The following is a 27466-nucleotide window of genomic DNA, read 5'->3' as shown; positions in this document are numbered from 1 at the left end:
TTAATCTTTTCTTAAACCACCCTTTATTAAAAAACATAAACATTTGTAAATATATAAAATTATAAAGTATCAAGTGCTTCTTGCTTCCCAGTACAGTGGAATTCAAAAGTGGCAGGTAAATTTAGTGTTAATCTGTTTGGTGTGTTCCAGGGCTGCAGAACTGACCAGTTAGTTTTGCAAAAGGCAGCTAATCTCATTCCTCTGACAGGTTTAAGCACTCTTGTTTCACTTTGGTTTCAGACTTCTTTCCTGCTCCTTTTGACAAATATCAGTGCTTACTAGTGAGAGCAAGGCTGGAGCTGTAGGAATGAGCAGGCTCCCTAGAAGGATGCAAACGGGTGTTTTACTAAGGGAAACTTTGCTGTCCCTCAGCAAGTTTTCCAGTTGCTAATGGGGAAGAGAAATCAGACACTGAGAGAACTCTTGTACAATGTTCCTCAGCATTGGGATCATCTTCTATCTGGAGTGGATAAAGCTAGTCACAGGTTCAATTTGCATCAAGGTCCCTTAATCAGCAAATACTCAGATTGCCTTGAAATACATATGGTAAGAAGCATCACAAAATCCCAACTATCTAATTTTTTTTTTTTAACCACTTATGTGTTACAACATAAGAATTTCTCAGGTAGTACACCTAGACCTGAACACCAAAGCAGGACAGTACACTGCTGTGGAAGTACTGTAAAATGAAAAATTCAGTTGTAGCCACTGTAATTGTCACTGTAACTGAACTCCAAATGGGATCTTTTGTGTAACTTCCCATCCCTTCTAACACTAAAGAACAGATGTCAGTTGCAGAGAGAACTGGAAGGTGTTAATGTTGTTTCTTACTTGGTTTCCCCCACAAAGCCCCTGTCACCTGCAGAAACTTATGACAAGTCCCTGCACTAAAGGGTCACCTTTGCCAGTTCTTCTGCCGGCTTCCACCATGTCAGGCACTACGGTGTCACTGTCCAAAGAGTGATGCTCTATAGGAGAGCATCACGCTAATTTAATACTAAACCAGCAAGTTCATCTTCTTATGGAAAACTTAAACCACTGAAATTGCAAGAGAGGTGGAGAAACAGAATCCCAAGAGAAACAAGTTAATCCTGAATGTCTCAGCATTTAGCAGGGAGCCAGAGGGGGGTGGGAAATGCTGCTGTATTCAATTCTGCTGCTTACTGATATCTTCTCTTATAGGCAGCACTACAGGCAAGGCTTTTCTTCTCTTGTAGGAGAAGATAGTGACTCATTGTAACAGACTTGTATTACAGGTCACACACATCCCTGCTGGAATGGAACGACGCTCTAGCGTCTACGGCCCTGTAGCTAAGAGGCACAATTAGCTCCAACCAGAGTGGAAGAGTTGTTATGCTGTACAAGAACCCACAGCCCTTAAATAGAAGTTTTCCACTGGGTTCAATCTTTCTGAAAACCTTCACCCTTGATCCATGTACATGAAAATTAAAAAATGGCTGAAGTATGATGCTACCCTGTACTGTAACATTTCTTTAGCTTGAATCAAGTCAGCTAAAAATTTCAGTTGTGTGCATAGTTGTTCATTCCCGCTTTGATCTTTCTGACAGGACAGCCTTTCTTTCACAGCCCAGATCCCCAAATAAACACAAGACTGAGGGATGCACAGCAAAGGTGCCATTTGCTCTAGTCCTTGCTTGTTATGCAACAGGACACAGATATCCCAGTGTACCAGCTCAGGATTGGTCCATGCCCACAAGTCTGAGTCCTTAGCCCTTCGCATCCCCTTTTTGGCCTGTTTAGGATTCAGGAACATCTGTTGTTGCTGTATCCTCTGCCTTGACCAAATCAGCACTGATTGTCTCAGCACGGAGCCGCTTGTAGTCAGTGTGGAAGAAGATGACGTAGAAACAAGCCATACCACTACAGAGGCCAGCCAGCACCAGTACCGGAGCTGCAAGAGAGATACACTTTTAGGCAGTGAATCCAAAACTCCCCACTGGTGCAGAAATATACAGGTCACCTCCCCAAAATAGCACCATCTGTCTGACCTCCTCCCAAGGGTTACCCCTGAGAACATGGTGCAGACCACACTGGGGCATTACCAGTTTGGTAACAGACAAATCTTGCTTTACCTAACACTGGAATAGGAAGAGTATTTAGGTGGTATGTGGAAGGTTTCCAAAACACTGTATCCTGTGTGACCCTCCAGGCTGGAGGTCTTATACAAGTGTACACATTGTGCTTGTAGGAGTGTGTGCCTCTCTGTAAGTGTGCACGTGTGTGTCTCTCTGTAAGTGTACACATGTGTGTCTTGTGGGGTGGTGAACAACATTACAAAAAAGATTGAATGAAATCACTTGCGTTCCATAAGAGAACCGGTCCTCACAGGTAGTGCTTCTTGTTATATCATCTGAGAGCAAAGTGTAGAAAAACTCACTAAACGTGAACTTTTATTAACAACAAGTTTGTGTTTAAAGAATCTTTTCTGAAGGGAAAGAAAAAGTATATCTAAAAGCCTGGAAGTAGTTCTCATTTCACCAGTGTCCTAAATAAACATCTCTATCCCTTTCTTCAAAGGTTTATCTGTATGTATCAGACCACAAAAGGAATTGGAAAGGGTATCTAATCCCAAGACTCAGCTCTGATGGCAAATTGCAGGCTTTCAGAGATTAAGCAGTCAAATTGCTTTTTGGGGACAGTTATTATGAAGCCTCAATCCCTTAAAGTTAGTAGACCTTGTTCTGGGGAGTTTCTGCTCAGGCAAGCAGGATATATTTAATAGGTGATGGCCAGTCTTTGCTTACAGTGTCTCCAGGTGTATTACATGAATGTGAACCAGCTGAGAGATCAAGACCAGGGTTTAGCCTGCATTGAAAACACTTATGTACTCCTGTTCATCTAAATTGCTGTCTTTTCTCCTGACCGGCTAGGAAAGGAAGGGAAATTTGGAGTAAGTCAGAACAAAGCTGTACAAGTATGTTACAAACACAGGCAGCTGTGTATGCAGGAGCAAGGGAGGTAGCTTTCAGTCGAAGCATTTGTAACCTTGGCCTCTGATATGAAAACCAGCCCTGGTTATGCTACATGGACAGTGTCTTCCCCTCAGAACAGCCACCTTCTAGCTTGATGAAACTCAAGTCTCTGCAGGGTGACCGCAAGAGAAATTTTAACCCAGAGCCAGCAGTGGCATTCATGGCACCTTAAGAGTTCCTCCCATTTCAGTCTTGCAGGATTGGTTTAGCAGGAGCAGCAAGGAGTGCACCATCAGGTTCGGAGAGGGGGTTAGAAGATACACTACAATAGAAATCAGACTTGCAGGGTTCCTCACACTGAGACCTGGTGGAGAATGGGGAGTACATGGGGTGCAACCAAGTGTCCAGCATCATTTCCCAAGGACATACGTACTTGTCCAGTCCAGTGCTCCATCCTTGTCAAGGGTGCAGGTGGAGAATGGATCCTCAGAAACATGGATGGTGAGAGCTTGTAGAAGAATCATTAAAATCACACCCTCAATCTGGCTGTGGGGAGAACCCAACATGCACTTGTTACTTGTCTGAGTTACCAGTACTGCAGACAAGGCCACCTTCCCCAGCTGGAATAGAATGATGCCTCTTTCTAGAGCATGGTCGTTCTAGCAGAGAAAGCTACAACTGGATTCCTCTGGCCCAAGCATTTGGTTAACTCGTTCTGGCCCACAGGGTCTCCAGACACAGGGCCAGTGTGGCAGGATCACTATATACTCCCTCTGAAGGCAAGCAGATGTTGAACTACACCTGTAAAAAAGCTGAGGCATATTCACTGGGCAGAGACTTGGAAATACCTCTCACTGCAGGACTGAGGATACAAAGAAGTCAGGCTATGGCTTCAGCCTCCTCCTCAATCACAGCTGGCTGGCAGCAGTCACTAAGTCCACAGCCACTGAGAGACAACAGCCTTCAAAGGCAGTGTCTGATACCTCTCACTGACTGATGTTTCTTGCTGCTGCATCTCCACCTGACACAAACAAATGGCTCCAGAACACTTGTGTCACAGCTTAGAGCTCCAGCAAGTCATTCCTGCTGAAGTCCAGAGCTGGCCCTAGGCAGGTAAATGTGTAACAGGAAGAACAATCACTGTCCCGTCTGTTGTGACTGATGAGCCCCACGTCCCTCAGCAAAGCACTGAGAACTGACTTGTCCTGTACTGTTGTGGGTGAATGGGTGCCTCTCTCAGGCATGCATCCCCCACCTGCTTCAAAGGCAGGTGGTGCTGGGCAGGGTTAAATTATGCTTTGTGCCAAGCAAGGGAGACCTTCATCTTCCTTCTTGCTTTTCTTCCACCTCTTCCACATAGTCCTTCTTGTTTTAAAACATATAGCTCTTCAGCTCTATGGCTCCCCCCTTGCTGCAGGCATGTGCCCAGACACAAGAAAGGCATTAAGCAGGATGGGAAGCACTGATGTGCATGCTCTTCTCTGTCTGCACCCACACCCCTCTGTGTGTGTGTGTATGTGTGTGTTGGAACCCAAGCTCATCTGTTAATTGGATTTAATCTGCCTGCTTACCTTGCAACAAAAATCAGGCCTGTAGATGTGCCCTCTCCCACAGGGTAGGAGCACTCCACAGCCAGCTCCATGGCAATGGGGTAGATGGCAAAACCAAAGAAACCGAAGAGTGAACTGGTGATGGCCAACATGATGGCTTGATGTCTGAACCGAGAAGTCTGTAGGCAAAAAAAAGCAATACCAAAGTCTCAATGTCAGCATTGCTGTGCAGAAAGTCTCTGAATCCTTAACCTGCAGGAAGTCTCAGGGGATGACTCACCAGTATATTCCCTACCTGTTCCTGAAATCAATTTTTTACTTTCAACCCTCTAGAGTCAACAAAAGGCTACAAAACGTGGAGCTATCTGTTGAATTGAAGTAAGGAGAGGATCAGCAGAATTATCTGCAAAGCACTGGTGTACTTTGCTGTACTGGTGTACTGCAAAGTCCTGGTTGTACTACTGTAACTTGACTCAGTGACTTACCAGGAGTGTGTTCAACATCTCTCTAGGGCCACATGAAACACACACCTTCCTCCCAAAGCAAAGTAACATTTCAAAATTATGTTTGTATTGGGTTATGCGTGAGAATTCTGGGTTGCTGTAGCTCAGTGATAAGGAAAATCAGTCAGACATGCATTTGTAACACTGGGATTTTAACATCAAAAGACCCAAACCAAAAAGCAAACAAAAAACTACCTGAAACATTTACAAAACCTGGAGATTAGTTTAGAGCCTAGAACAGCCTTGTCTCTAACTCTGGAGAAAAGAGCATGACCTTGTCCAGCCAATGCTAGTAAAGACAAAGTACTTTGCAGCCACGCTGCTGGTACCTCTTTCCTTAACCATGTAATAAATTCCCACAGAGGAACATGAGGTGTCTGTCCTGGCATGGCAGTAGACCTGGCCCAGCTTGACTGGTTAAGTGAAGGAAAACTCTGTAGGTCTGGAATCTAAGTTCAAAGTGCAAAGGGATCAAACAGAGTTGAATGGACAATTTTTGTTCTACTACTTTGAACTAGTAGTTCATCTGTATGGGATGAAGGTGAAGGACGGAAGGGGAGGAGGATTAAGTTTGCTTGTTGGTCCTAACCCAGCCTTTTGCCTACTCAGCACTTCAACTGAGTCCAGGCAAGCTGTATTGCATTCAGATCATCCTCAAAACAAGTGCCAGAACATGAAAGGGGAAAATGCAAGGTTTGCTTTAGGCACCTTGCCCTACATTGACTAAGGCATTGTATTTGTCTGTCTCTTCCAAATGGAGAAGTCTTGGCTGAAGAAAGGGTCTGATCACCCTCTGATGAAAGTCTGGATTTTTCATCACACAAGAGAGATGCACAGCATAAGACTGCTGGGAAAGCAGAAACCTGCCCCATTCTGGGTCCTCTGCAGTGCTGGGAGTTCTGTGTGTCACAGTCAGATTCCTGCTGTGTGATGGCTCCCATTGGCAATGGCTGTGCTTGACTGCAGAATTTGTACTCTGGGCCCCATGGGTATAAAGTCTGCAGGTTTTGCATTCCTCTCCTGGCTGAATTCAAGTGTTTTCCTCTTCTTCCTCTCTTGTTCCCCTCAAGGAACTACTTCAGAACTAGAATGTAACTAGGTCCTTTCTACTAATGTTACAACCCTGATACCCACCACTCTTGAAAGCAGGTGTTGGGAAAACATGACATTCTTGTTCATTTTTATAAGATACTTAGCAATTGCCTTTCTTTTTTTGAAAGAATGGTCTCGGGAGTCAGAAAGCAAACATGGTGATCCAGCACAGGGAAGTAGAATTACGCCAATTTGTCCCAAATCAGTCTGTCTCAGGCTCCACAGTGACTCAAATCCTCAGTAAAGGGTTTTTCTTTAAAATATTCCTAGCCCAGAAAGATAATCCCAAAGCATAACACATGGCTTAATAAAAACTGTGACATCAAACAATCTTGATTTAAGGTGATGATTTATCAGATGGCAACAGAAATAAGCCCATGGGAATGGCACAATGCAAGGGAGAACTCACCACTGCAAACATGATGCTGGCAAGTGCACTCAGACAGAAACTAATCTTGGTGGACTCTATGAACTTCCTTGTCCGGTCGACATACATGCCTAGCAGGAAAGCACCCAACAAACCACACACAGTGAACAGTGCACCATTTAGGCCAGCAAAATCCTGGAGGGCAGAAAAATAAATAATGAGAAACTAGAGCAGTTAGGAAAGAGGTTTTAATGTCACTGACCCATCTGCCAGCTACCAGTGGTTCACTTACTGAGGTAGTAAAAGCTTCCTTGCCCATTGCAGTAGCTGAGGCCTTCACAGGGCTCTGAGTAGCAAATAACAGAGTCCACATGCTTCTACAAGTGTGTGGGGACAGCAGGGTGACAGCACTCCCAAAGGATGACAAGTCTCTGTACACCCATTAAGGGAGGCTGGATGCAGAGCAATAGCAGTTCCCTGGTATTAAATACTCCAGCCTGGAGCCACTGGGTTCTTCCAGGGGCAATCAGGTGCTTTGTCCACACTGGTGGCAACAGGCCCAACTGCCTTGGGACCTGCTGCTGTTTATAATCACCTTCCTGGCCATTTTCTTACCAGGGACCTGCACTGGCACACCCAAAGCACGTTACAGGAGACACCAGCTGTGTCAAAGTCTAATTAGAGAGGCAGTGAGCAGTGGCTAGGATAGGGTACGTGCTCTGTTGCCTGCAGTGATTGCCCTTTGCTTGTAGCACTTCTTCAGCTCCTTAAGAATTCAAACGCGGACAGCAATCCTGAAAGCAAAGAAGCTTTTAACAAATTTGAGTAAACATTTTTGGGACCCTCAGGGGCACTGGAAGGAAAGGGTATGGAATAGCTTCTCTGGGCTAAAGGGCCAGGACAAGCCAGTCACACAGAGACAAAATAATGATGCACAGAAAGCAAGGCTGAAAGGCTGAAGAGGTTTCCAGTTAAAAGCCAGTAGAGTGTGCAAAATGTGACCTGGCTATGGAGACCTGAGCCAGAGATCAGATCTGGGAGTGAAGAGGCGGTGGACAGAGACCAGACATGTAAATGTGCATGCATAACAGCTGGAGAGGTCTTTTAACAGGAGGCTCATGGGGATACAAGCAGCAGGACTGAAGCGCAGCCTGCTGAGGGGAAATACCTGAACTGGGAGGGCCCTCCTAATAAGCAGGAGGGAGAAAGCAGGAGTAACCAGCTGTGCACATACTGTGCTGAATTGTAAAAGCAGCATCTGGCTGGTGTCATGGGAAGGATGGGGAAGAAGCTGTCACAGTACCACTGACTTCTTCTGCTGCCCTGGCTTTATGTAAGTCTGTGCAAAGAGGAAAAGGTGCTTGCATCAGCCTGCCTTCAGCTTCACTCTAGGGCCTGCTTGGGCCCCATTCTACTCTGGAATAGTGACGGAAGGCTGCAAAGACATCAGTGCTCTGGAGTGGCTTAGAAAAATCAAAATATTCTTTTTTACTAAAATTTTTTTCATTTGCAAGTGGGAGCCTGGCCACGGGCAGTAATGAAAATGCAGGTCATCTATTATACTAAGAGATTGACTGTGTTCTGGATTAATGTACTGCTTAATCTATATTAGATAACGTGAGCAAGTAAGATATGAGACTGCAGCATATTCAATTGTCTTCATTTTGCTCTGAGTCCTTTATGACAGCTAATCAATTTGATTGTATCATGATGTAGACAATGGGGAGAGAAGGAAGAAGACTCACATTTGAATACCCCTTTTCACAAAGGATCTGTTCTAGCAGAGCTGAAAAGCAGGTGAACATCCCAATTCCTCCTCCAAAACACACTGCCAGGATGATGTATGGCTTGTTTCTCAGGAGCTAAAAAAAGAAGTTAATGTAAGTGGAGGAGGAAAAAGGCCTGGCTTGTGACAGCAGACTTGAGGGTCAGTGGCTCTGACTGAAAATGCTGACAAGGTAACCCCATGATCATTGACAAAGTATGGCTTTGTCCTGTCATTTCAGCCAGAGGACAAGTTACAATGGGGAACGTGTAGGGAGGAAGGAGCTCTTCAGTGCGCAAATTCTTCCTTCACTTTGCCATGTGCTATCCTACCTGTCATCACATCTGTTCACAAGACTCAAGTTGTGTGCTCCTCTTGGATAAGCCCAAGTGTGCCTGTTTGAGCCATCTGAATGGCAGCCAGCCCACAGATACATGGTCAGATAGCATCTCTTGCAGCTTTGCTGTGAGCAGGTTCTGCTCGCTGGGGAAGGAAGGGCTCCTTATCTCATTCAAGGGGCTTTTCATGGCAGGTTTGGGGGAGTGGCATTCAGAGTCTGCTTTGTAAGCAGATCCTTCAGCATCTCTCTGTCTTGCAGGGCTGCATCCGTCACCCCAGCATGGCAGTCCCTTTGCTGTAACACTTACCATTTTGAGCCCAGTGAAGAATGGCTGTGAGTTGGAGTTGGTGGCACTGGCTGACGGAGGCGTTGGTGGGACCTTCTCGTGAATCCCCAGAGTTGCTAGAGCACAGGCTGTTACTGCTGGGACAGCATAAATACCCAGCTACACAACAAAAGAACAAGTTAAGTTACCAGTCTTTCCAGCTCCACCACCTCCGAACAAATAAATCAGCTGGACCCAAATCAGCCCAGCTGACTGATTAAAGCAGTTTTCATTTACCATCAATGGAATGTGCTTTCCTTCAGGAGCTAGTGCAGGTGACAGCAAGTTTGCTATAAGAATGCCCAAGGGATTGGCTGGAAGGAAATAAAAGAGAAACATTTTTTTTCATGCAAGCAGTCAGAATCGTGTATCCACCCCTATTGCCTGCCAGCTGCAGTGTGCAGCACTGTAATGAATGAGGACAAACAAGGCATATATACGGAGAACCAGGAGGGGAGCATTTGGAGAAGCTGACTGTGTAGTCTTACTGTTACTGCATCTGTTGTTTCACCCCCATGACGTCTGTTCTATAAAACCATTTTCCTTCAACTCTCAACTCCTGTAAACTGTTTATCAACTATGGACTGTGATGTCCTCACCCTCACAAGGCTGCCTCAGTAAATGTCAAGTTGAATGGAAAAAATTAAGATGGGCGAAACCATGTCATCTGTCCTGGTGTTACCTAGCAGGAGTTACAGAGGTGTTTTTCCTTCTAAATTCCCCTATGCCATTAGGCATGTACACACTGCGTACATGACTCCCCTGTTAAAGGGTGAACAGCCACAGCTCTCCTACCCTCTGCTGCCATGACGGATGGTCCTCTTCCTTAATTGTCTTAATGGCTCTTAATTGCACTTACACTAATATGTCCATGTCCTTCTTATATATAGGAATCTACGACCAGACACAGCTCTTCACATGTGCCAGGGGACCTCCCTCGAGCTGTTGCCAATGCTTTTTGTGAGGGTCACCAGGATGCTGTTAGTTGTCTTTGTCAAAAGGCCATGAACAGCATGACAGCTCTCTAAACTGACACTAGATAATTCCTGAGGCCTTTCAAGCCTTTATACTTCCTTTGCAAAGGCCAGGCAGGTATACAAGTTGATCTTTGCTACCCACTACAAAAATCACATGACAGCAGAGAATGTTGTATATTTTGTACTGGAGGAGGCAGCTGCATTCTTATGGGGCTGGAGCTGAGCAGTGTGTGAAGCAGCACCCCTGGGACTCAGCTTCAGAAAATCCAAAACCACGATTTGTTAATGTTAAGACAATGTTCTGCAAATAGTCAAACAAGTAAAGCTACTTTTGTACTAGTGTGCAAGGATGGGGTTGAGAAAGCCAAAGCCAACCTGGTCAGTCTGGTGAAGAGCAGTGAGAAATGCACCCTTATATACTTTAGCAGCAAAAGGAAAGTTAGGGGCCTGTTGCTAGATGGGGCAAGAGACTCAGTGACAAAGGACACAGAAAACACCAAGGTATTCAACGCCTTCTTCGCCTCTTTTGTGATTGGTAAGACTGACCTTCAGCCTTGAGACCAGAGGTAAAGTTTGAAGCAATGAAGATTTACCCTCAATGGAGAAAGATTAGGTTGGAGAACTCTTGTTGACTCCGACAAGGGAAGACATGCAGACAATCAGTGTGATTGATAATGCAAGCTTCAGTTTATTGAAATTCAGACTTTGCTTTTATACACTCAAATATGCCTACTTGTCACTTCTCTATTGTCTATTGATGCTGGGTAAAAAGCTACATTTTACATGTATTGCTAATGTTGCGATTCAGGGTTCCTCCTCATTTCTCATGGTCAGTACATCTTGTCAGCACATCCTGTTGTTTATAACAGGATTGTCAAGAACACTGCGTTTGTGTCCTTGCCTTCTTTCTTTATTCTCATGATTTCTGTTCTCACAATTTCCTTATTCTGCAGCTAGCAAGAGGCTTACAAAGGCCTGCTGATTTCTGCAGTTAGCAAGAGGCCTACTTATGTCAAGCTAAAAAGGTGTTTGCTTGTACAGCTCTTCCAGGGACCCATGTCCCTGATCTTCCAACCATTCTTCAACAGAGAACATTAAATAGCCCAGTCACACACAAATCCATGGGACTGATGGGATGCATCAGTGCTGAAGCAACAGATCGTTTTCACTGCAAGGCCATTCTTGGTTACCTTTAAAAGGCCACAGCAACTCCAAGAGGTTCCTGAGGACTGGAAGATAGCAAATGTCACTCCCATCTTTAAGAAGAACAAGAAGGAGAATCCAGGGAACTCCAAGCCTTTCAGTCTCACTTGTTCCTTAGGAAGGTCAGGAACAACCAATCCTTGCCACCATTTCCAGGCACATGAAGGGTGACAAGGTGAAAAGGACAAATGCTTAACTAACCTGGTAGCTTTTATACAGTGAAATGACTGCTGGATGGATGAGGGAAGAGCAATGGACACTGTCCCCATAACAACCTTGCAGACAAGCTGGTGAAGTACTGGCTAGACAAGTGGACGTGAGATGAACTGAAATGCAGCTGAATGACTGGGCCCAGAGGATTGTCATCATTGACATGAAGACCAGCTGGAGGCCAGCCATCAGTGATGCAGCCCAGGGGTTGATCCTGGGGCCGTACAGTTTACCTGGGTGATAGGACAGAGTGCACACACAGCTAGTTTGCAGGTGATGTGACACTGGGAGGAGTGCCTTGCAGAAGAGACGGCCATGCTGCCATTCAAAGCTACTGCACCAGAATGGAGAAACAGGCAGAGGGGAACCTTGTGAGGTTCAGCTAAAGGAAATATAATATGCTGCACCTGGCAAAGAATAATAACTCATCCACCAGTACCTCTTGAGGCTCACCAACTGGAAAGCACCTCTGCAGAGAAAGACCAGAGGAGGTGTGGGTAGAGGGTCCTGGTGGACACCAACTCGACCATGAGCCAGCAACACAGCCTTCTGATAAAGAAAACCACCAGAATCCTGGGCTCAGCATTAGGCAGTGTGGTCAGTGGGAGCTGCTCTTTACCCTCTAGTCAGCACTAGCAAGTCCACATCTGGAGTGCTGCATGCAGTTCTCAGGTTCCCAGTGTGAAGGAGACATGAATTAACTGGTCCAGAAAAGAGTAAAGATGATTTGAGGACTGGAGCTTCTGTCAGAGGAGACACTAAGAGAGCTGGGACTTAACAGCCTGGAGAAGCTGCTGGAAAGCAGTTTTGCAGAGAAGGACATGGGGTCCTGGTGCATTGCAAGGTGACCACAAGCCAGCAATACATCCTTGCAGAAAGGTGTCAAACAGCGTGTTGGGCTGCATTAGGAGGAGCATGTGGAAGATTGTGATCCTCCTCCTCTACTAAGCCCCGGTGAGAAACATACGGAGTGCAAGTCCAATGCTGGGTTCCTCGACACAAAGTACCAACTCAGTGGAGCAAGTCCAGTCAAGGGCCAAAGACATGATTAAAGGTCTGGAACATCTCTCATACCTAAGGAGGCTGGGACAGCTGGGACTGGTTAGCCTGGAGAAAAGAACCTTGATCTGCAGTTATAAAGATGGAACCAGACTTTTCTCAGTGGTGTACAAAGCGTAACAAAGGAAACTCTACCTGAATGTAAACTTTTTTACTGTCATAGCTATTCAGCAAGATGCTCATATAAGCTGCCACACCTCCATCCTTGGAGATGATCAAAAGGTGACTCAACATAAACCTCGTCAACCTGGTCTAGACAACCCTGGTTGAGCAGGGGGTTGGACAAGATGATCCCAAGAGGTGCCTTCCAACCTTGTCTGTTCTATAATCATGCTGAGGCATCATTAATAGTCGTATAACACACAACTGTTGCATTTCTACTCTGTGCTTGGGAAAGTGCTAGCTTATGGTGCTGGTGAAATACGACCTGCTTCTAAATACATGGAAACAATTAAACAGTTTCGACGGAGATAAATCATGTCTTCTCTGTTGGGCTAAAATGCAACTAGGTGTTTTAGGGGACTGCCTGTAAACTAGTCAGCTGTTTCCATGAACTATCAACATGCTGAAGCAGTTCCAAAAGGTATAGATGAGGGTTGAAAATGTGAGCACTGGGCTAAATTCGAAAGGACTGGGGACCACCTGAGTAATTCCACGGTTTCAGCTGCCTTGTTTTCCTGGGAAGAGCAATTACACGAGCCTACATTATGAATGGAAAGGAGGTCACTGGAGTTACTCAACTATACATTATGATCCAGGGGTCCTGGTGGACTAGCTTGCAGTACTCTGCAGTGGGGCTGTGTGTTTTGTGGTCAGTGATGCTGATGCACCGAAACTTTTCATGGTGCAGAAAATGACATACCAACAGACCTCGGTAAATGAAGACTCCTATGGATGAAGCAGAGGTCACTCCAGTGGACTCAGACAACTCTTTCTTACTTCTGATACAGGAGACTTTCTCGTGATCTTAACAGGAGGTGTTAACAGAAGACTGCTTCTCTCTGAGTAAATCTCTACAAGTGATGGGTAGAACAAACACTCAAGAGCTGAGTCATTAATCATTATGACAGCTGAGTCATAGTAATTTCAGCTGCTCAGCAGAATCCTGGGTGCAAGGTTCGTATTTGTCACAAAAGCCCAGGGAAGCCTATCCATAGGCATTAATAGCAGAAAGCTGTAGGGCCAGTTTCTGTATGCAGCACTGATACTGACAGTACCAGAATGCTGAGTGCTGCTCTGTTAATTATACAGGGAGTGGGCACTGATAAACTGGAGCAGAATGACACAAAAAGCTCAAATGAGCAACAGGAAGAATGGAGACAAGTGGAAGAAGCAAAGGGAAATCTGGCTGTAAAGTTGCTGGGTGGGAGCTATTCAGTCTTTCAAGCGAAAGAAGAGAAGAGGTGATTCTTCCCGTAACTACCTGACAGACAGGTGCAACAAGATGAATAGATGGGGCATAAAGAGCATTGAGATGAGAAATAGCATGTTGACATTTGCCATGAGGTAATTAACCACTGGATTAAATGACTGGAGCTGTGGTAGATGCTCCTTCCAGACAGTACTTAAATTTTTTTTAAATTAAATCCTGATGTTGTACAGCAGACATTATGGGTGTAACCAGGCATTATTAATGGAAGCCCTCCACAGAGCAACATGCAAGTCTTGCAGCAAACAACCACAGCCCATTCAGCCTGCACTCTGACATCCCAACATGGCAAACACTGAACGGGATTCCACTGTTCCTTGCTCTTCAGGTTTGTTCTTTGTCCTAGTTAGATCCATTTGGTTCTGTAAAGGCTGAGGATGCTATGTGAACAAAATGCTCTTCAGCTTCTCCGGCTGCTCTCTCACTTAAAAAGAGCATGTTGTTTGCAGGCTGGGGTCCTTCAGGGCAGCACTGAGTGCACAGTGCTCCTTGGTAGTGCTTGTATCGTGCCACATTGACAACAGAGCTCCTTGTCCAGCAGGGAAGGTAAAGGTCTGTCTCAGCGCTGGAAAACCAGGTGAGTGATCACGTCCACCCTATTCTAGGAAAAGCAGCGCAAAAATAATTAATTCGTTCTGAGAATAAATCCATTCTTGCTGAACAACAGTGCCCATGTCTAGTCTAGCAGCAGCATTGGGAAAGCTGCATAGGGGAACTCTTCTTTCCCCATGCTTAACCCTTCCTTACAGCTTCAAGGCAATGGAGAGGGAAGGTGGCTGCTGGCTCTTTTGAGGGAAGGACAGATGAGGCTGCCATACACATGCAGGTACTGTGAAGCCAGTGAACCAGCCCAGTTTCTGGAGCACCTCTCAAGTCCTTGGAAAAAAGAGGAAGAGATTTCTTTGGCTGCTGGGTAAAACGTCACATGAAAGGAGGAAACAGGTCTATCAAGTGCAGTATCCTGTCTCTATCTGTGCCCAAAGGAGCCAAGAGAGGAATGTGATTAGAGCAAGCTTATCCGGTGCCTCTCCTCCCGTTTCCCAGCTTCCAGGAACTTAGCAATGCAGGCGTGCTTTCTGCATGGATAGTCCTGCCATTTAGCATCCCCAGCATGTTTGTGTGGACAGACAAGTATATTTTATCTGTGTGTGCATACATACCAATTAGGAATACGTGCTCAGCCTTCCTACTGGATGAACTGGTGGCCAATATTGTCACAGCAGCCTCACCTCACCTATATCTAGTTACGGACTTTGGCAATTGTGACCATTGGCACTACAATGCAATTCAAGACACCTTCCTAAGAAACTGCAAAATTAAGGCCACTAAAGACTTGGTAACATTAAGGGCTGTCCTCAACCTATGTGATATTTAGGCAAAGATGACAACCTGGTCCTGGAAGAGAGGAAGTAGGTTAGGAGTCTGGGTGGCTTATTCTGAATACTGCACCTCGATGTGGCTTAGACCCACTTCTTGTTCCCCTGTTTTGCTGCATGTGGCTACAAGACTCCTGAGTGGAGCTGTATTTGCAAGGGCAAATGGCTGTAGTACAAAGGACTTCCTCTGCCTGCTGCCTCTGAAAGGCAAACAAATTGCTAGCAAGTTCTGTGAGGCAGTAATGTTACTTCGCAGCTATCACTTACACATTGATGCAATCATATTTGCTGTTGCTCTCTGGTGGTCTGGGAACCATAGTGCTGCCAGCTTTGTTGGTGAAAAGATGATAAGAGGCTGTCCTAATGCACAGAAGCATTGCCCAATAAACAGGTACCAGTAACTCTGGGAACCCAAGCTCAGGAACTTCAGAACACTGAACATCCGGGTGATGCTACCAACCATGTTCAGCCATGCACTCAGGACCACCTGTAGTGAGCAAAAACAGCCAGGGTTTGTGTGCTGAAGCCTGAAGGGCAGAACTTAAAACAACAGATTAGCAAGAGCAGGGTCTCCAATGCACCACAGGAGACACTGGGTGTTAGTAATCACTGCCTGCAGACCATCCCCACCCCTCTTACCCACGGCAAGATGCTCCTGATCCTACCTGCCTCCTTAGGGAGCAAGGTGGCTGTCTTGACCCCATATAAGAACCACACTGATGAGAAATCCAAAGTTAACTAAACCTTGTTGGCAAGTTTGCGCCATCATCCATATTTTGATGTGACAAACCAAAGATCATGGCAATGAATCATCAACCTTATAGATCCTGCAAATGCTCTTCTATATCATTAGCATGCTAGTGTTTCAGTGCCACATTCCACAACACAATTCTGGGATTGTGTAGAGATCCCAAGCTGGCTCAGCCTAGACCTAGCTCTGACCTGACCTTGGTTGCACTCTGCCCTGCTATTCCTTAAACTGGCCCTGCCAACAAAATTGTGGTGCCAATACTTTTCCACAGCAAATCTGACGCAATTGCAGAAAGCTCTTCACAGAGTCAGCTCACAGGATCCATCCCTGTCAGTTGGCTAAGACAACGAAAACTAAAGCTGGAAAAGGCAAGCAGGGATGCAACTTTATTCTAATTTTTCCCACTGCTCTCTCCACCATCACCACAGAGGTGATGTGACAGCAGTTACTGAACTAGGATAGAGCTTTCAACGTGCTAATTCTCTGCAGCATTTGGAAAGACTCCTATTCAAAGCATGTATGTTAGTGCTTTGTGCATCTCTTGCTACCTCTCTCTAGGTGTAACTTCCTCAGAGAAACAGAACACTTCAACTCACAGCACATCGGAGCCCCACGCTGTCGAGAACCCATGTTGCCACCAGACCAAATGGGATTGAGATGAGGAGGTACACCATTGAGAGCCAGTTGACCGTCTCCAGGGAAATGTGGAAGTAAGCAGCTGTCTTATCAGCCACAGGAGCAAACGTCAGCCACAGCTGCAGAATAGAGACCAAACACGGGTAAGCATGAACACCTCCAATGGAACAGAAATTCAGCATCCTCTCAAATTGAGTTGTGAAGAGGCTTGCTGTCTTAGTCTCTCCTTGAAATTAGGATGTTAAGGCTGATAATAAAAGTTCAAACCCTCAGTGTCTGCAGTTACTTGGCCCAGCGCACCCCGTCCATTTCACTGCCTCGTCCCCAATCCCCTAGTCCTGATGGTGGAGGCTGGCAAAAGCAGAAGTCAGTACCTTTTTCTGACCCCATGTTGAACATGTTGGCCCTGATGCACTTACTTACGTGATGTAAACCACATGGAATCCTTCTGTGTTAGCATAAACAAAACAGAAGCAGCCACCTCTGCAGCTAAGATCCTCTTAAACTCAGACTTGTATTTTCAGTTCCATTTGAAACGGCTGGATGTAGTCTTGTAAGAACAACTTTATGATGTGTCACCCAAGAGATGGATTATTCCCTGCTTTTCTATACACACTCAACAGTTAGAAAAGGACCTAGAAATTGCATTATTTAATGTATCAGAACACATAACAGGGAGAAGTATACACAGAAGAGGTATTTCAACAACTATCCACATTTTTCTTCCAGTTTTAGACATTGATTTCACAGTTCCTGTCTGCTTCTGGTTTCTTACAGGAACAATGAGACCTGCTTGATCCTAAAATCAGGTTCTGAGTTCACATCCACAAGAAAGAAAATGAGGTACTACAAATTAGAGGATGTTTTTGTAGATTTTTTGCCAAGATGCATCCTGGTGCTTTTCAAAAAGACTGGTCTGACCTGTCAAATGGCCTAACCATTCAATAATGTCGATGTGAGCTACTCCACTGTTAGAAGATGATCTTGCTGCTGACTACTCAAGGTTATAAAGTTTGTAGAAATGCGAACAAAAACTTCAGTTACAGCTTCCTACAAAAGAATTCCAGTCACTGTCACTTTCCAGGTACTCCCCTCTGCCATCACAAGCTTCCTCTTCACAGCCTGCATACTGCAGCCAGTATCAGATGTGGTGTTTATGTGTAACTGAAAAAGGCTTGGGTAAGCTCAGAGGAAGGTGTGTCCCAACAATCTGCTTCTTGTTATTTCCCATGTTCATGTTTGGGTTTTTTTTTCCTTACATGCTAGGGACGATTAAAACTACCACATTAGACAGGAGCAGAAGGGGAGATGGACTTTTCTTCTCCCTAGAGTTACTGTGTGAGAACAGCTGCATGCATTCTTTAGCCAGGCTTTTCTCCTAGCAGGGATGCAATGAGTAAATGGTAGCAACAGAGAAATTCTGAATATATTATCAGCAGCCTTGCAAGGACTCCTAGCATCAGCCCCTTCTTCTTCTCTGGAAGGAGCTGCCATGCCATATCTCCTGCATTTAGCTCAAAGCTCACATCACCATGCTGGACTCAGACACACCTATGTGACATCAGTGAAGGGTCTGCTAGGGGATGGATTTGGTGTTTACTCAGTTTCTACAGTCAGGTGAATGAAGATGCTAGCTGCTGAAGGAGCCTGCACTCTTAGACAACAAGGAGGCTAATTCAGGTCACTTCCCAGACTTCCATCAGACTGGGATGAGAATTTAAATGTTTAATTCTAATATAACTGTTTAGATGTTACAAGCATTACTAAGGCATGAGGATTAGTTTGCTTATGGGATGCTAAACTGCTGCTAAAGAAACCGCAGCTGTGTATTTCCCGCAATAGCAGTTCTGGGTTCCTCAACGCCTTCCACATGGGGGTGGTGGTGATGAAACACTGTACCAGGCAACAGTAATTAAAGAGATGACACATTTTGTAAGCCAGCTTCAGGTACATTTTTACCTGCTCCTCTACACAAGATGCTCAACCATGCATTGCGTCATTAGGAAAGTGATGCCACAAGCCAGAGCACACCATTTTGTGTTCACTGACTGTATGAATCTAGGTGATCTGGGATCAAGCACTCTGGTACAATTCCATTAGATGTAGTAAAACCATTTCTTGCAGAAAACCAAGCACGTGAGCTGCCCCATATTCCTATCCTGAGCAAGAGCTCCAGTTCTAGCATATCCATGTGAGAGCACAAAGGGTGGAAAGTTGCAGCCTTTCCAAGTTGGAGCTTGTCCCTCAAAGTAGGAAGTGGGCTTATTTATGGGTCTGGAGAGAAAAAGTATGTTTCATTGTTTACCATGTGTTGCTCTAACAGAGAAATTCAGAACTGGGCAATGGAGCTCAAGCTGCAGCTGTAGTCAAAGAGGCCACCAAATGCCCCTGCAACAAAGAGGCGGCACTGTGGAGTTTTGCCTACACAGGGAAATAGTGAGTGTGCCACCTTCTGCTTTTGGTTTTCCCAGTTATGGTAACTTCACCCACAGTAGTTAGTAAGCTCTTCTGCTGGGAGCTAGAGCCCTTACCCTACATGTTTTTCTGAAACTTTGCACTGCCAAGGCTGGTACTTACACAGTGGCTGCCCTGATATAAGTCCCGTCAAGTGGAACAGGTGAAGAAGATGCAGCTCTTTCTAGTGAGGTCGAAGTCCTGTAAGCTCTAAAGATGGAACAGCCAGCGTGATAATATACTGTTTCTTCTCCAAAGGCAGGAATTTTAGTTCCTACACTCCTCTCCTGAGCTCAAGCCTTAGAAATATGTTCATCTCACTGTGGTTTCTGGGTTTAAAGATAGCAAAAGCTCCAGTGCATGCTAGTCTGCTCTGGAAGACATACCTCAGCACACACTCTTCACTATAAAAACTTGTGCTCAGCAGCTGAGGAAGAGAACAGAAGGGTCCCTGAAGATCCATAAGCCTGTTCTGGCTTGCACTGGAGTACAGCTGCAACTCCCACTGCACACAGCTGGCTGACTGGGGAGACATGCCCCCACACTAGAAGAAAAGAACGGAAGTGTTTTCTACCCAGAGTCTACCTATATCCTCAATTACAGGAGGGCTCCCTCCACACCTTCTTTAACAATGAAGCTTGTAGGGCCACCAGGGCCAAGGCACTGACACTCAAACTATCTGACTAGTACTGATGTTGGGAATGGTATTGGCTCCACTTTCAGCTCTCTTGCCCTCTGCTTTAACCTTCTTCTAGCTCACATTTTGTTTTTAATTCTCCTGCACCTCCCAGAGACTGCTTGGTCCCTTCTCCATTAACTGAGACTTAATCTCCATTCAAGGTGGCTGACAAGAAAGTTGGAGAGGGACTTTTCACAAGGCATATAGTGGTAGAACAATGGAGAGTGGCCTTAAAATAAGGGAGGGTAGATTCAGATCAGATATTAGGAAATTTACTGTAAGGTTGGTGAGGCACTGGAACAGGTTACACAGAGAGGTTATGGACTCTCCATTTCTGGAGGTGCTCAAAGTCAGGCTGGGTGAACAGCTTGGTCTAGTGGAAGGTGTCCCTCTCATGACAGAGGGGTTGGAACTAGGTGATCTTTAATGTCCCTTCTAGCCCACACCATTATATGATCATGACCCTGTGATAATTGCAGGCCTGCATGGGCATTCGTGTAATCAAAACAGGTTACAGCTGTTCTCATCCTGATTCCATTTCTAAGTTTTCCTGTTGCCCTTTCTGATATCCTTGTAAACTCTTAGCTGATTCCCAGACATGTGTCCCACCCTCTTCCTCCCAGAATCAGCCCAAATCCTTTTGTTTTCCTCCTGCGCTCATTCCCCTTCTAACTCCATCTTCTCCTGGTTCAGTTCTTCCACCCTATTGCCTTTACTGTTTCCACTCCCACACAGACTCTCCAGGACCTCCTTCACCTGCAGGATCTGGTTTCCCTCCACCCATTCCAAGGGATCCCAGTGCTTGTCCTTCCTTCCATTTCTGAAGGAGGTTACTGGTGAGCTGTGAGACACCAGTTCTCTGTCTGCAAAAGTAGCAAGGTGATGGCTGAAGGCATACACACTCTACGCTTTGGTAAGCTTTGTAAGGTGTGAGCTGTAGAAGGCAGCATACATGACAGACGCAAGATTTTTGGAGCTCAAAGTGCAGTAATGATATACTGATGCATCACACATATAACTAGGTGCAGCCCTGCCAGAAGAAATGTCAAGCATGTGCTTCACAAAAGGCAAACTGGTAACCAATGCCTACTTTCCTCATGAACAAATCAAGATTCTTACAGTGGAAAGCAAAACATTTGCAGAAAGGCAAACATATGCAATCAAGCAGGGTGGAAATCAGGCCCCTTTGCCATGTCAGTGGTAGTATCAGCTAGCAAAGATTGCTATATGGAGTGCTTTCATTGTCTGGCATACTGTATAGCTGACCAGACCATAGCAATGCCCCTGTAGTACCTTTTTTGTACAGTTTTAAAGGGAGGAGCCAAGGGGAATATCTTGCATTAAATGGGAACTTCTGCTTCATAATAGGCACTAGCACAGCTTGCCAGTCCCACAGGCTTTGCCTACAGCAATTCTGCCAACCCCAGCATGCTTTCTTTCATGCACCCGCACACTGCTTACAAGGTGATGCAGGATGTCTTTCTGTGACATGGATGCTGCCTCCTTCTCCCCTGAGACAGGACGATGAAGCCCTTACACCAGAGTCCTCATCTTCAAGGTTAAAAGGGCCACACAGTTGGGAAGCAAATAGCCCCTGGGCTCAGCTGAAGGCACCCATGCTGACACAGGAGTCTAGGATGTTAGGACAGAGGCATGATCTTCAGAAAAGGCTAGATCCTTTGCCAAGATGTCTCTTTTAGCCTCTACAGCTCTCAGGAGAAGTAGCAGGAAAAAAGAGCAGCAGCTGTGCGTGCACGCGTATCTACAGGGGCACTGCAGGGGCAGACAGGTGTGGGTGAGGAGCGTGTGCACCCTGCCCTGGAGCATGCCAGGCACCACTTGTGCAGCTCTCCTTCCTCTCCCAAGTACACTAAGTGGTGGTGTAAGTCCTCCAGTTGGTGAGTCAGGAGCCACTTGGCCAAGTGTGAGCCAGCTCCAACCCCCTGCTCCAGTGCTCCTCCCCAGCACGCTCATACTGGTGAACACAGAACTGGGCAGTAAACACTCTTGGTTTCATTCTGTCTTCTTTCTGTGTCCCCAGTTCTGAAGCCAGAGAAAGTTTCTCCTGTGAAACACAAAGTTCCCACCTGTTCAGCTTCACAGGAAGTAGCAAAGAAGAAAGGAGCTATTTGCTTCAACAGTTTAATGCTAGAGCAGCTGTGAGCACACCATGAATACTCTTAAACATTAAGCCTTCAGATGAAAAAAACCACACTCAGAACCACAGCATAAGTTTGGCAAAACAAATCTGGGAAGAAACCACAGGCAGAGTTACGTCACCCCCCATCAGCAGCACTGCAAGAGACAGCTGGGGATAAATCATCTAAGCTTAGCTGTGGTCAGAACATCCTCTCTGCCCAGGACTTCGGGCACCAAGTGTTTTACGCTGATGCCTGCTTACAGCCTTCTTAACATAAGGCAGGAGTTTCTTACACTATACTGTCAGCTAAAAATTAGCCCTATTTAGGAAATGAGAACAAATTCCTGCTAAGGTAGTACCCACTTTGTGCAGCAGGAGAGACAGATGCTTTTAAACTCGGGTCAGTAATAAAGGCACAAGTAAGGGGCTGTAAGGGGCTATTTATCGTTGGTGTAAAAATATAGATATAGATATGGATATAGAGGTATCATATTAACCCCACTCTGCTGCGGTTAATGAAGGGATTTCACACAATGAAGCGGAGTGGGAGGATATAGGGAAGAGTGCCCCTTTCATCACCACATGGTCTGGTCTGGATTTGCTCAATCACACTCTAAACCAGACTGAACTAAGAAATACTCCTTTCTCAGCCTGCCCTTGCTGCATGACCAAATGTGCTGTCCCTGCAGTTAAACTGCTTCTACTTTGTCTTCCAGACAATGACAGTCTCCCGCACTCAGTACTGTCTTCTGATTCCTGCTTATAGTGACACCAAAGGCCACTAATAGAAAACTGCATGTATATGGACAAGAGTGGGGAATACAAGGCATCATTCTGGAATCTTGGTCCAACAAATGAGGTCCAAGTCAGACAATTCCAAAGTCATGTGTCCTTACTGTAGGCATTTGCAGATAGCCTGAGAGAGGTGTACATAGAACAAAGTGCTGCATGCAACATCTTCACAGGAATTGAGGACACATCTTAACTTGCAGGGCAATTTTTGACACCACAGAACTGATAAATTAATCTTTTCATCTGGAACTTTTAAACAGCAACCAACCACTTTGATTTCATGGTCTTTCAACCACTCCCTCCATTTTAATGTGATTTTTATCCAGAACATTTAGGAGAAGCTTTAGCATCAGGAAATGTTTGCTTAATACTTTATATGTCAGCAGAGTTGCCATTCCAGATCTTTGCAATGGCTTAGAAACAGAAATTCCACTCTAGGATATTTATTAGGCACACAGTTTTGAAGTTCTGGCCTAATTTCATACCACGGAAAAATAATACTGTGGAAGTCAGGAAGTTGTCAAAAGACAAAGGAGACAGAACAGGTCAGTCTTCCAGGGCTATAAAGTTTTCAGCAACACACTGAGAATGCAGTAATACTTGCAGATGGAAGGATCTGTTTAAGAAACCCTCCAGTTTCACTGTTAAGGTTTCAGCAAAGTCAAAATCTAACAAGACATCATGGAAAAGGCTTGGTACAGCTTTCTTCTCCCGTGCTGTCACTGTCCACTTCTAGCAGGGTGTGTTTATTTCTTGCCACATAATGTTCTTCTGCTGTGCCAATTTAACTGCAAACAAGCTGTGAGGCTTTTCTGCAGGATACTTTTTTACACTCTTAAAGGATACAATGATTTTCCATTGAGAAGGTGCATACATTTTTTTTTTCCATATACAGCCAAATTCTCACTATGTTTTTCTATTTCTCTGCTCCAGCACTCTTACATCATGGAATACCTAATCTTCCTTCAAAGCATTTAAATGTTTGCAGGTTGCAGTGCCTGATCTTGTCCGCCAGCCAGCCTGCATTTACAGCATGGTAATCCTCAAGAACATGAATAATTCTACATCAGTCTGATAATTATCAACAACGTCCTCAATGACTTGATGAGCAAAGATCTGGGCTTCTTTTTCATATACTAAACCTTCATAAGAGGAAACTTTATGGGTTTATCTCTGTAACTACTGAACTTAATTTAAATCTGTTCAACAGGTAGGGTATGATCTGGCATCCCATTTTTTCAAGTCTCTCAGAATAAGGCAGTAAGAGTAGGCAAAAAGAAGTTCATACAACCATCTGTTCAGTGCCAAATTACTCCTATAGTGTTGTGTATATGCAACAGACCCCGAAAGGAAACTTGCTTCTTTTCCTGACCAGGTAACTCTGCTGTCACAGGCCAGCAATGCGGCGAGTTAACTCCTGTTCCTCTCCCACGGCGTTTCAACACTGCTCTGCTATTTTCAGGCTAGAAACATGTGACCCTCACAGACGATGAATACTTTCTCTGTCTCCCCATGGCCTACGAAGGGGACTCGGCAGCAACTTCTGCTGTGCTCCAGCACGTATTTTGCTTCATCCTAGTCTGACTTGACGCTGCGGTACTTCCTGCTGTGCTCTTGGAGATCACACACACCCTCCCGCCCCATCCTGCCCTTCCCCCGTCACCACTCTTCGGTGTCCCGGATCCCACCGGTCAGAAAGGAAAGCGTGCAGGCTGGGGTCGTAACCGGAACACCAAAGTTCAAAAGTAAAAGCCGCTTATTCCGTCCCTAAGTCGCTGCCAGGCTGAGGCTTCTCTGAACTGCGCGCGTACAACCGAGTCCCGGTGCTCAAAGGATGAGGAGGTGGGTTTGAGACAAGGCACTGGGGCAGAGCCCTGAGGGCTGCCTGGCTGCTTCTAGGAAGAAAGAGGAGGTAGTTTTGGCTCTGGCGAGCCATGTCAGCCTGTCTTCCCTCCGCAGCAGCAGAAGCAGCCAGAGCTGCTCTCCAGATCTGCTGCACGGAGAGGCGGCAGGGAAGGGCTGTGTGCCCTGCCTGCTCCGCGCCTCCGCCTGCTGCTCGGGCACCCGGGGCTGCCGGCGGCCGCCCCTTTCCCCACCACCCCAGAGGAGCGTCCCAACCCCAGGCCGGCTGCGGGAGAGGCTGCCCGCGGCGGGAGAGGCGGCCGCCGCGCCGCACTCACCATGGCGTTGGAGCAGTTCAGCAGGCACACGACGGCCAGCAGGAACCACCGCCGCCGGTACGTCTTGAACTCGGCCGGCGGCCCCAGGCTGCGCTCCCCCAGCAAGCTGGCCGCCTCGGCACCCTCCATCGCGGCTCGGCTCGGCACTGCCCCGTCCGGCCCCGCCCCACCGCCCTTCTCGGGGCGGCCCCGGCCGCGCCGCCGCTTGGCACGGCACGGTACGGCACGGCGTGGCTGGGGCTGCGCTGCGGGCGCGCCCTCGCTGCGGAGCCGCGCCGGGCCGAGCGCCAGCCCTTCCCCGCCGAGCCGAGTCTGCCCTGCCGCACTCCTCAGCGGGGAAAAGCCCGGTGCTCCGCACCGGGGCTGCTGAGGGGCGCGGGAAGTGGGGTGCCCTGGCGAGGAGACGCCTCTCCTGCTCGTGTGTCCTTAAAGCGACAACATCAGCATCGCCACCGTCACTAATGCCCGCTGACGGCTCCGCGTTACCGTGGGAGTCACCGTTAGCTCTCGCCTTCGGGCAGCACCCGAGCGGCAGCTGCCGCGGCTGGGGGCGCTGGTGGTGGCATGAGGAGGGAGAAGCCTTGCTGGAGCACCCCTCTCCCTGTCAGCCACAGGATATATAGTTTGGTTATGGATTTGTATGACTGGTTTTGCTGCAGACAGCATATTTTCTTTCCCCGATGCAGAGACACCCACACTAGGTGTAATCTCCTACTCAAAAAGTAGCCAAGGGAAAAAGCCAAGAATGCAAAGGAAAAGCCTCCCCTGCGTCCAAACAAGACCTGTGACTTCTGATCAGTTGAACATTGGTCATGCCTGGATGTCTTTACCCCAACTCTGAGATCTAAATACCCTCACACACCCACCACACACCAACTGCTTGGCCTCAGCAGTACTGAGCTGACAGGCTGATGGATTCCAGAAACGGCCCCAAAATACTAACATCTACCATGTCACCTCTTGCTCAGCCCTTTGAAATCCTTGTGCCATTCCTTACCACAACCTGCTAGGAGAACAACACCCTCTCAATAAGAGGCTGAGGTCACTTACTGTTAGAAGAACTTTACACTGAATGCTTTGAGCATATTTGGAAGAATGGGTAAGGAAGGTTATCCTGCATGCCAGTATTCTCTCATGAACAATTTTAGCTCAAATTTTCTGGGGTGGAAGAGGAGTAGGGAGTGGGGAGAGGAAAATGAGGGAGAAGAAATCATCTCTAGCCCATGTCAAGTCTGTTGTTTCAGGGTAGAGGGAAGCATGGGTTATTTGTGCTAGTGAGCAACCTTTACTGACTGATAGATTGTATCTTCTTGTCTCTCTCAGTTGGAATTAGGCGTTGACATTTAGTAAGAGCAGTTGACATTTTGTAACAGCAAGCGGAAATATAAAGGTAATATTATTGATTGACATGCTCCTCTGTCTACAAATGCCTGACCTCGTTTGCCCTGTGTGTGAGCTGCTGACACAAATGTGCACTGCTGTTTGTATGTTGTAGGCTGACGCACAGTGACTTCTGCCCTGCTCTGGAAAGGCATGCAGTTATCTGGGTTGTGTGCACAAGTGAACTGCCCTCCTGATCCAGCAATGCTGTCACGTGGGGAGAAACTTGTACATCAACATGCTAGAAAGAGGCCCAAGTGTGTGGGGCAGCAGAAAGGCACAGCGGCCAGCGCTCACCAGAAGAACCATCATTCCCTCCTCACCCTGGTCTCTCCTGGCAGACAAACCCTGTGTGAAAATGAACTTCACTAAGGCTCTGTCTACATGATCATCACTGTGCTCACTCCTTTTTCTGCTTAAAATCTTTGTTATCGTTAAAGATATCTGAACAATGCTATCAGAAACCAAGATCCCATGTGAAATTCCTTTACTGATTAATTTTGTTAAAATATGTTAAAAGCTCAAATTGCATATATTTGTAGGACCGATCAGAATCAAGTCTGCCCTATTTAGCCCCTTTCTGTATTATTTATGTCGAGATAATGTGGTGTGCTGTTTTCTACTTGAAATAGGGTCCCATAGCAAATTGGAGCTGAATGGTGAGGGATGTGCTTTCTGTAAGAGCTCTGTCACCTTGGGTGCAGACATCAGAAATCCAGTGTCAAACAGGCCACAGAAAGGGAAAAAGACATTGCAGCAGGAGAGAACTGCTTTGCTGTTTGGAGCAGAACAATTTACTCCCACACCTGGGAGTAATTAAATGTTTTTCTCCACTTATCTTTCTAGATGTATTGCCTTGCTGTATGTACCCTGTGAGGACTGGTTTGGGGGTGCAGGAGGATAAGAGTACTTAGAGCAGCTCTTCGCAAACTCATTCCTCTGTTCTACACCACATCCCCTATGAACAGGGTACCATTCGTACTGACAGCATAACAAGGACAGCAACAGGATTAGTGTTGAAGGAGAATGGCCTCATCTGCCCTCCATCTTCTCATTCTTTCCTGGTGCTCTGTTTCTTCCTTCCTTTCTCCCCAGTGTCACCCTCTCTTTTGCATACCTAAGCACATCCTATCCCTATTTTCATCCTCGTTCTTGTTTCTAGGAACTGGAAGCATAAGCCAGATGTCTGCTTCTCAGTTAAGCAGCTTCTTGTTTTGTAAGTAATTGTACTGAGATACCTGTAGTCTCTGATGTGTGAGCATATCTAATATACACTGAACAGATACAACTATGCAACTGATACGGTAAGTGTGGGAAAGAAAATT

At 46.2% G+C, this 27466-nt stretch overlaps 1 protein-coding gene across 3 annotated transcripts; it reads right to left on the bottom strand.

Annotated features, from left to right (window-relative positions):
• On the bottom strand, positions 1 to 24924 carry SLC49A3 (solute carrier family 49 member 3). 3 transcript variants are annotated; one of them, XM_039566835.1, is made up of 10 exons: positions 24762 to 24923; positions 16477 to 16635; positions 15397 to 15616; positions 9113 to 9189; positions 8858 to 8995; positions 8191 to 8307; positions 6488 to 6640; positions 4505 to 4662; positions 3367 to 3479; positions 1 to 1912 (listed from the first exon to the last, which is right to left on the bottom strand). In XM_039566835.1, the coding sequence occupies exons 1-10, from the start codon at positions 24888 to 24890 to the stop codon at positions 1758 to 1760; spliced, it is 1419 nt and encodes a 472-aa protein (XP_039422769.1). In that variant the 5' UTR covers positions 24891 to 24923; the 3' UTR covers positions 1 to 1757. The 3 variants fall into 3 exon arrangements, with proteins under 3 accessions (XP_039422769.1, XP_039422771.1, XP_039422770.1); XM_039566837.1 differs by lacking the exon at positions 6488 to 6640 and having other exon boundaries at positions 24762 to 24924; XM_039566836.1 differs by lacking the exon at positions 8191 to 8307 and having other exon boundaries at positions 24762 to 24924.
• Between the last annotated feature and the right edge of the window lie 2542 nt (positions 24925 to 27466).

This window comes from Corvus cornix, chromosome Z, assembly GCF_000738735.6.
Source record: "Corvus cornix cornix isolate S_Up_H32 chromosome Z, ASM73873v5, whole genome shotgun sequence".
NCBI lineage: Eukaryota > Metazoa > Chordata > Aves > Passeriformes > Corvidae > Corvus > Corvus cornix.
The sequence above is the reverse complement of the archived record's forward strand: the minus strand, read 5'-3'. Positions and strand labels throughout refer to the sequence as shown.

Excerpts from the sequence above, each read along its gene's own strand:
- SLC49A3 (XM_039566835.1), bottom strand. The coding sequence starts at position 24,890 with ATGGAGGGTGCCGAGGCGGCCAGCTTGCTGGGGGAGCGCAGCCTGGGG. Across the intron at positions 16,636-24,761 it reads TGAACTGCTCCAACGCCATG|CTGTGGCTGACGTTTGCTCC; the intron begins GTGAGTGCGGCG and ends TCTATTCTGCAG. Across the intron at positions 6,641-8,190 it reads GTGAAAAGGGGTATTCAAAT|GATTTTGCTGGCCTAAATGG; the intron begins GTGAGTCTTCTT and ends TCTGCCCTCCAG.